The 9,943-nt window shown below is 38.7% G+C and overlaps 2 protein-coding genes across 2 annotated transcripts in view; one reads left to right on the forward strand and one right to left on the reverse strand.

The window, feature by feature from the left end:
• Window positions 1-9,943, forward strand: part of LOC106522268 (ras association domain-containing protein 4) — a gene marked incomplete in the record, with an annotated part of 16,893 nt that overhangs the window by 3,575 nt on the left and 3,375 nt on the right. Inside the window, 2 exon segments of the mRNA XM_014015255.1 lie at window positions 5,165-5,233; window positions 5,327-5,402. Coding sequence (XP_013870709.1) covers window positions 5,181-5,233; window positions 5,327-5,402 — 129 coding nt within the window.
• On the reverse strand, window positions 2,414-4,050 carry LOC106522348 (C-X-C motif chemokine 9). Its single transcript, XM_014015360.1, has 4 exons — window positions 3,799-4,050; window positions 3,528-3,657; window positions 3,365-3,448; window positions 2,414-2,992 (listed from the first exon to the last, which is right to left on the reverse strand). Exons 1-4 carry the CDS (start codon window positions 3,863-3,865, stop codon window positions 2,863-2,865), a joined length of 411 nt encoding a protein of 136 aa, XP_013870814.1. The 5' UTR covers window positions 3,866-4,050; the 3' UTR covers window positions 2,414-2,862.

Below are 9,943 nucleotides of genomic sequence, written 5' to 3' on the forward strand. Positions count from 1 at the left end.
TTTTTTTGCTTTGTTGCTGCCGAGAACCTGCAGGAGTCAGGGCGGGGTGCGGGGATGGGGAGGTGTGCTCCGAGGAGGAAGCTTGGCTTGGAGACACAGCCCAGAGGCGGAGCTGGTCCCAAAAGGCGGTTCTAGTCCCAACCAGTCGTTTTTGCTCCCCTGCCTGGCTGCCTCAGGACAGCACAGGATTTCTCAAACATGCATGAATGAGTCAAAGCAAGACTCTGGGAGTGTTTTTGATGAGAGGATAACATTATAACATGATATAAAACTCAAAGAAGCTGATTTTGCATGATATAGCCCCTTTAAGTAATGAAGTGCAAACACTTTATTGTAGTTAAGTAGACATTTGGATTATTTCTACTTTACTGGAGTAATTATTTTTCAGCCAACATTTTTACTTCTACCCCACATTTTCATGCAACTGTCTGCACTTTCTACGCTTTACATTTTCAAAATGCAAAACACATTTAATTTCTATCTCACTTCGGCTTGTTTTCATTCCGGCTTGTCATTGTTCATGAAAAACAACAACAGTGTGTTCAGGTATGTGACACCTCCTAGATAGAATGAATTGGATTGTGGTTGGATAAGAAGTATAAATAAATACAATTCTGACATCCTATTGGTTTATGATCCATCACACCCGTATGAGACTGATCCATGTCACACTTCAGCACGTCTTCACAACAATGGTTCGGGGGAGGGGAGCTCAGCTGCAGACTGAGCTCCAGGGAGGGGCTTTGTATAAATAGGCGGTGCTTTGTACCAGRAAGCYTTTAGGCAGTTGCACATGGCTACAGGAGATTCAAATATTTCTCAAACAAGCATGAATGAGTCAAAACAACACTTTGGGTTTGTTTTTGAGGGAATGGCATCATAACAGGATATAAAGCTCAAAAAAGTTGATTTTGCATAATARGCCCTTTTAGAACCTTATCTATACTTCTTAAGTTATAAATGTAAATAAATACTTCTGACACTGTTCTCGTACAGCTTCTTTTTTGCATGAAAGAGCTTTTATCAGATTCTGTGAATAACATTGAGCTGTGTTTACAGACATGATCAGGGGAAGTGTTGCTGAAAACCTGTTTTTAACACAGTGCTGCTCGAGGGCCTGAAGATCACGAGCAACCTGTAATGATTTTTGGTCTTGTGTTTCGTGCACATAAATTTCAACAGGTTCTTGTCATGTTTGATATCATGAATTATAGATGCTATTCCACTGGAGAAGTCTTGTATATACACGCATGCTCACGACCGCTCACAAACAGGTGCTCTGATCTGGGGGGGTCTGACTAGTCACTGAGTGTGTATATATGTCTATATCTTTATAATGCATGAATGGATGCATGTATGTATGTATATATCTATGTGTATGTATGGGTGTATGTATATATGTATGCATGCTTTACAGGGAAATTATAATTAATTTTATTGTTATATGGATATGTATTTTGTTGCTATGTTTTCTTGTATCCATTTATTTTCAGGTGAGTGGACAGATGTCGGGTGTGTGGCCTTGTGTTTCTCCAATAATAAATCTCCAATATCACAATATTAACTGTGATTTATTATGGATATCCTTTTAGATTAGCAAATTATTGCATTTTGTTTATTTCTGTTTGACTTATAAATCYACTTAGTTCTATTCTTCTGCTATACAGTATATATATATTTTTCTTCATGCAGTCATTCAGTAATGCAAGAATTATCTTGTCACGTTTTGGATCTCCCCTCCTTAAACCCACCATCGTAGAAAAATATTTGACTTTCACTCATCTCCACCCAACGCGATAACCGATAACTGCAGACAAATTCCTCTGATATTCCTCTGCCAGCTCTTAACAAAGCTCACCCTGTTGCACACTTRACTTTCACTTTCTAGTTTACTTTCATGGGCTGTCAAGCGTTTGGTGGGAAAGAGATCAGGAGAACCGTTTTATCTGTATGGGCTTGTTTTCAGCTRTGTCTGTTTGATCACATGCTTTACAAGAAATCTCAGCCAACCGTTTATGAGCGAACGTATTACACTTTCATTGTTTTATGCCCCGCTCATCTTAGACAACCATGTGCAACAACAGCCCATAAAACCATAAAACATCACTGCAGTTGTACGTTAATAATTGCCTCCAGTTTAGCCGCAGAAAAAGATTACAGTTGTTGACTTTTCATTCACTTTTTTTTTTACTGTGGTGCGACTTTATAAAAGCGTTTGTTGTAGCTTAATACACTGTGCATGTAGTTCAAGTGTCTGTTTTAGTCTGCTGACTCATTTCCTGAAGCTCCTTAACACAAACAGAGGCTAAAGTCTAAAAGTGACCTTTCATATCCTGCCAAGAAGGGCCTTATTCTCCTCTTCCTTTAATTATGTCCAYACATCAAAAGCTTAAGTCAAAAAAGGAAACAGTCACAGCATTGTTCTGATATATTTATTTAAAAAAACACATTTTTTGTTTTCATAAAAAAATAAATAACTGACAAAGCTTTACTCAGATATAGTTTTCCAGCTGTTTTGACAGAACTACACAGAAACAGTACAATGACCACATGACAAAGAAACCATTATGTTTACTTTAAAGCCATCATTTATGTAAAGCCACCAGGGCTTAGGTTTTTAGGAAGCAAATCCCTCATTTGCACTAGTTTATATATAAAAATATTATATATATAAAAATATATATAATACTTCAGCTGCTTGAAGACGTTTGGAGCTCAGAATGAAATGAAAGGGAGCATGATATCTGAGCTTCATAATATTTGTAGAAAGAAACACAATGCTTGGTGGGCTGAAGTTACAACAACAGCCCACCATGCAACAAGAATCAGTCTGTACACAGTAGGTTTAGTCAGCCTGCAGAACTACTGGGAGTCTGAGGAGGACGCTCTCCTGWTGTGACCCCGCGACCTCTTTTGCTGCCTCTGGCGCCGACCGCCTCTCCGCCTCCTCCTCTTAAGACACAGCTTCACATCACGACCCAGCTTCGTAGCTCTAAGGAACATGTCAAAAGAAGGGCAAAGTGAGCTCCCAGGGTACAGTTTAGAAATCAAAAACTTGATCTTAAAAAAAAACAGCTTATCTACGATTAAAGAAAAGAAAATCGCCCCAGCTGTGTTCTCTGTTTTTGTAAGAACTGGTTTGGCAATAAACAAGATCCTGATTGTGAATTATGAGAAATTGGAGATGGGTGGGTCCCATTGACAGTTAGTTTGGACATTTAAGGTAAATAATACATACAGCTATTGTCATGCAGAACTTTATTTTTTTTGTCTAAACTAAATATTGTCATCTTAATAAACCCAAACAGAATTAACAGCTTTGTGTGCCTTAGTGTTCTAGTAAGTGTCATAAACTGAGTCTCACCTATTCCAGCAGCGAATCAGCTGTTTGCCCAAAGGTGCCTCTGGATCCAGACACACATCTGCGTTGTTCCTTATTAGTGTTACTCTGAAAAGCACGTGGGAATAACACATTTAGTCTAACACATCAAGAACATGTGTGTGTGTTTGCAGAAGCTGCTACTCACATAACAGTAACGTTGCTACAGTTGGCACTTTTTTCATAGATTAGGAGTTCCTTCATTTGTCCCCTGATGCTCGCCTGCGTTTGTGGGCACAAACATCTTCCCGGAATGTACGCTCCCTCTGACTCCCTCACTGCACAGACACAGTAATGAGATTACAGATTAATTCACGACAGACTCAGTGAGGACTTGCTTACTGCAATCTCAGTTTCCCCACCCCCTCAGAGAAAACAACGATCCTGMTTTGGACGCTGTTCAAAAAGCAGATTCCTACCTGTGGCCAGTACACAGCAGAGGCCCAGGAAGGCGAAACGATGGACGACCTGCAGATTAAGCTTCATGCTGGAGACATGTGGTGCGTTTGCTCTAAGCCTCGGAGCCACATGCTGCTGTTTTTATATTGTGCTAATGCTCCTCCCCCCACAACTCGGGATGGGTTTTCCAAAAATCTAGGAATTTCCCATGAGCTCTATCCTGCTCTATTCAGGATTCAAAGGATCAAGGACAGCTTTTTTTAAATGTTTTTTTCAAATTCATTTTTGTCTTGAATAAAAAATGAGTTTCTTGTGTTTTTCACTGTGCAATAGACAAAAAAGCAGTGAACATACAAGGTTTCTTTTTTATGTTTAGTAAAATTTAACTGAAGTGGTGATACTTTTATATAATCCTATAAAAACTTACAGTGACTGTATAAATAACTGTATCCTTACATGCGACAAAGACTCTGCCCGCTGGGCTTTGTTTACTGAACTAGCTGGCACAACTCGATACTCCTTTCACTCTGTTGGCTCTGTGTCAACAGCCTCATGTGGTTTCTTCTAATTCCTGCACCTGCATGTAAAGTCAAAGCAACAGCTTAAAATCTTCAGTTTCTTTTAGAATGAACAAAGACAAAGCTAGGAATAATGTGATATGCACATTTTGCTCATCAAATAAATACATTTTAAACCTATTCTCCACACAGACTTCCTTTTTAAAACTTTTAGTCGGCCACTTGCTTTTTAAGATTTAAGATCAAGGCCCCAAGACTCTAAAAATATCTAATTATTTTGTTGCTGTCAAGTTTAACTTGATATCTTCATTAATAAAAACCTATCAAAGCAATGCATATAATCCACCTCCCAATGCAAGAGTTTTAAAATTCATCATTGTCTGCTGAAAAGGGAGGGAAATCAATGTTTCAATCAAACCTTGTAAATGACATGATACACAGTTTCATATAATGTTGCACAATGTGTAAGCCTTAAGAATTCCTACCACACTAAATTTAACTTAATACCTATTCCCTTAAATGTTGATTGCTGTGATGGCCATGTTGAATTAGGTTGACATCAAACATAAATAGACCATTTGGTATAGAATTGATCACAAATGCGCATAACAAAGTCTAACTTTTCCAGGTCACAGGTCCACTGGATAAAAGCCAAGATTGCTATATCTAAACACTAATAAGCATAAAAAGCATGTTTACATATTTATAAAAAAAATAACATCTAGGATCCTCAAGGAAAGTTTAACACAAATCAGTTRAGRGCAAATACATCYWGTCTGTAAAACGGCGTTAATTTACKTGTTGAATTTGTGCGATTGCAATACAATTTATTTTTTAAAAATTTTTTTGTTTGTCTAATTTTCTGCAGCTGGCCCCTAGTTAAAATGAGCGAACGTCAGAACTCTGTGAAGCTTAGCAAAGAGAAGCTAATACCAAAGTAAGTCCATTTTAGTCACGGTTTAGAGTTGTTGAACAATAATGTCAATTTGCGTATTTTTAAAAAAGGTTTTGCCTTTCCGCTTGCATTCAGGTCTGACATCCTGTCTTTGCTGAGAACCTACAACTGTTATCATGAAGGAAAAAACTTCCAGCTGAGGACTCGTGAGGTAAGAGAGATACAGGTGTCAGTGCTGCTGGGTGTGAAAAGATGATCAGATATGCTGTGTTGCAGATTGGTTCACACTCACACCGACCGCAGCACTGATTGCAAATCAGATAATAAAAACAGAAACAAACTTGAGGCCAGATGTGTAACAAGCCATTCTGTGCCTAGACCTGCAATTCCTGGGTTGTTTTCCAACATTGGTAAGTAGCTGGTAAACCACAAAAAGCCCCCATTTACCTCAAAATGAAGTCAGAATGAGAGGGAAAGTATTCCATTACAGTCATTAAACTCCACCTTGTAAAACATTCCACACTAAGCTTTTTTGCTGCTGTTTTTTAAGAGTTTAGATATTTGTTTGATATGATTGTTTGAGCTTTACGGTTTGGAGTTTCCCTTTGCGTTCACCACATGGGTTTGTCATTGGGAATACATGTCTGTGTGTGTGTGTGTGTGTTTGTGTGTCTGTGTAAGGGCAGGGCACAGCGGTCAAGATGTGTCCCTCATTTTTGTCCCTCGTGTCAGCCAACTGTAGCCAACCTACAACTGTCCTACACAACATTGTCACGGTGGTGGAAAACCCCCTTAATCACCCATTGGGGATAGAAGGAAACCACTGATGTTACAGTACTGGCCTAATATCAAGGGAAACAACATCTCAACAAACCCTAAAAAGAATTAAGTATTTCTGAATAAAAAAAAAAATCAAAAATCAAAATGGCTTTATTTATGGGAACCAAAAATAAAGTACTGGGGCACATACAGAACAGTAATCTACTTTGTAAGGAGTTGCCTGAGCTTTAATTTGGGATTTTACCATTATGTCATCTCTCAGCCATGCTGAAAGGAGAGAAATGAAAGAAAAACTCTGATAAAGTAGCTCAGTTAACCCATTAACATATGAGGGTGATGTGGGATTATTATTTATTTAACTGGTGTTACTAAAGGCCTTGTCACACTATAACATTTTAGACAACTTATGCCAACTTGTGAACATTTTGGAGACATCTACGTACATTGAAGATGGTATTTAAAAAATCAACTGGAAGCCTCTTTTAGACATGTACTGTGATTCTAACAAATCGATCAAATACATAACTTTTATTATAAATAGATTTGAAAAATGTTTTTCATAAGTTTGCATGTCTAAAACATTATAGTGTGACAGAGCATCAAGTCATATAAATGTAGATATAAAATTTGGTTCAAGTGGATTTGCATGAAAAATCTCTGTTTCCGTGTCCCAGTTTGTTTGCTATCACACAAAACAGCTTGTTGTAATAATTATGTTGAGCTTAAAGCAAATATTTGCAGAATTTTATATCAAGCTCACATATATGACTGGATTGGAATTGACTTTTTCTCAGTATTTCACAACAGTCTGTTATTTTGTTAATATATGAATCAGAATAAATCAGGGATTAAAGTACCTGTCAAATCCATTAGTGTGCATGATGTTCAGGTGTCACTGTCATCATTAGATTATTTGTTTAATGCTCACTGTGGACAAATGTATGCCAYTTCAATTCAATTTACTAAAACTTTATTTATCCCGGAGCGGTATTTAAAAAAGCCACAGAGAAGCAGCACATTGCAAACATTAAAAACAAACAAGGCTCATCTTGTAGTAATAAATAAATAAACAAACCACTTTGAAAAAAATTATTTGTGTATGGCTAACTTCAAACTGTATTTATAAAAATACAAATGCTATCAAAGAAGGGCTTTTATTCTAAAAGGGATAAACTTAAAGTATCACGTTAGGCGGAGCTTTAACTCTGGTTCGGATTGGCCGAACCAGTTATTTTTGCCGGTAATAAGTCGGACTTGTTTCTGGTGAGAGTTGGAATCCGTCAAGGTTGCCCTTTTCTGTTCGTAATTTTTATGGACAGAATTTCTAGGTGCAGCCAAGGTGTTGAAGGGATCTGTTTTGTTGATCTTAGGATCACGTCTCTGCTTTTTGCGGATGATGTGCTCCCATTGTCTTCATCAGATCCTGATCTCCAGCTCTCACTGGAGCAGTTAGCAGCCGAGTGTGGAGTGGCCAGGATGAGGATCAGTGCTCCAAATCCGAGACCATGGTCTTCAGCCAGAAACTGGTAGGGTGCCTTTTCCGGGTCGGGGAGGAGGTCCTGCCCCAAGTGGAGGAGATTAAGTATCTTGGGGTCTTGTTCATGAATGAGGGAAGAACGGAGCGGGAGATCGACAGGCGGATTGGTGCTGTGCCTGCAGTGATGCGGGTGTTGTACCGGTCTGTCATGGTGAAGAGAGCAGAGTCAAAAGACGAAGCTCTCGATTTACCAGTCAGTCTACGTTCCTACCCTCATCTGTGGTCACAAGCTTTGGGTAGTGACCGAAAGAACAAGATTACGGATACAAGCGGCCGAAATGAGTTTCCTCCACAGGGTGGCTGGGCTCTCCCTTAGAGATAGGGTGAGAAGCTCGGTCATCCAGGAGGGACTCAGAGTAGAGTCACTGCTTCTTCACGTCGAGAGGAGCCAGTTGAGGTGGCTCGGGCATCTGGTTAGGATGCCTCCTGGACTCCTCCCTGGTGAGGTGTGTTGGGCATGTCCCACTGGGAGGAGACCCAGAGGAAGACCCAGGACACCCTGGGGGGAACTGTGTTTCTCGGCTGGCCTGGGGACGCCTTGGGATTCCCCCAGACGAGCTGGCCCAAGTGGCTGGGGAGAAGGAGGGCCTGTCCGCTTAGACTGCTCTCTCCGCCACCCGACCCCGGATAAGTAGAAGAAAACAGATGGAGGGATGGATTGGCCGATTTACCATTAATGATCCCACCCACTTTCCAATTAAACCAACAGAAAACTTAAACTGGAAGGAGATGAAGATGGCTGAGTGACAGTTGACTTAGCGGTTAGCAATTTTTGAAAAAATCTATTTAGCACTTTAGCGTTAGCAAAGCTAAGATTCTTGTTCAGGGATTGGTGGTTAGCTAACCTACTTTTTTTTTTTTTAGTTAGCTGTGCCCACCAAAATGGTGGCCCTCTTTCTCTGTGTCCTTCAGCATCGGAGTTGACGTTGGGAGGGGCAGCCACTCGAATGCACAGTGGATGTGAATCATTTTCTGAGCTAAGCTTGTTTTCTGATCACGTAAAGATAATAGGTTCCTTAAAAGTAGTCCAATGATCTTGCACATAATAGAGAATGCGATGATGCTCTCTATGAAAGAGCAATAAAACACCAGTAAAATATTTTTCCTGACTCCAAATGAATTGAGCTTCCTGCGGAGTTATTGCTGTTGCTGACATTTCCTTAGGAAAAGGTCTACGTTGTTGAATGTATTCAACAGACGGTTAAAAATGATTTATTTGTTCATTTTTGAAGATAATAGCATGTTACACTATTTGTCTGTTGCTTCAATGTGAGATTTTATCATTATATCATCTCCCAGCTATGCTGAAGGGGGAAAATGAAAGAAAAAGTCTGATTACAGTATGTAGCTCAGTGAAGCCCCTTAACCATTAAGGTTGATGTGTGTTTCTTTTCTGCTTAGGTTCAACTAACACTTGTGCTTTTTGAACACAACACATCATAGAGTAACACAAACTAGCAATTTAGCATTAATAGAGTTGGAAGACAAGCTTGTACTGTCACAATAAGTTGCATCAGGTGCACATTTGTCTGCACAGTGAGCCGTAAACAAACAATCTAATGATGACAGTGACACTGGAACATCATGCACACTAATAGGTTAAATAAGCACTTAAATCCCTGACTTATGCTGATAGATACATTAACAAAAACCTTAGTCAGAAAAAATAAATTCCAGTCTAAACAGTCATATCAATGAGCTTAATATAACAGCCTACCAATATTGGCTTTAAGCGCAACATAATTAAAACAAGCTGCCTTGTATGACTCGTGGCAAAACAAATTAGGACACAGATACAGAGATCTTTCTTGCAACACGACACAAACCATATTCAAATTTTATATCTACATCTGTCACATTTATTCTTGCCAGAGCAAACTTGATATCTGTTATATTACCAGGTAAAGTGCTGGAACAACTTAAACAGAGATCAGATTAAACAAAATTTTAAGAAGACATTATCATAAAATATAATTAGATTCTAAACCCACATATCAATAGAATAGTTTTTATTTGTTTAATCATTCATCCTTTCCACTTTATGTTTGACATGTTATGTATTTTTATCCACAAAGGAGTGCTGTGGCCCCCTTAGAATCCCTAGTTTTCAAGGCCTTGCCTGAAACTATTTCTGCATCACTTCCTATTAGGCTGCATCCTTCCAGTTTTGATTTGAGTCTGTAGGAGAAAACTTTTTTTAATGTAGAGATACAGCTTTACTCATTGAGTCTAATGTGATAAAGGCTTCAATTTAAAACTAAAAAGAAATGTTGATTGTTAAAGGGCTCCCCGATTAGTTGTAACATTAGACTTTATTTGATAAACATATTTTAACTGTAAAATAAAGACTGTAACAATACTAGTTTTTATAATTTTTAAACTAAAAGTTTAAAAATATATTACACAGACGGGGCCATTTTATTTACGCACAAAGC

This window comes from Austrofundulus limnaeus, unplaced genomic scaffold (assembly GCF_001266775.1).
Source record: "Austrofundulus limnaeus strain Quisiro unplaced genomic scaffold, Austrofundulus_limnaeus-1.0 Scaffold0, whole genome shotgun sequence".
NCBI lineage: Eukaryota > Metazoa > Chordata > Actinopteri > Cyprinodontiformes > Rivulidae > Austrofundulus > Austrofundulus limnaeus.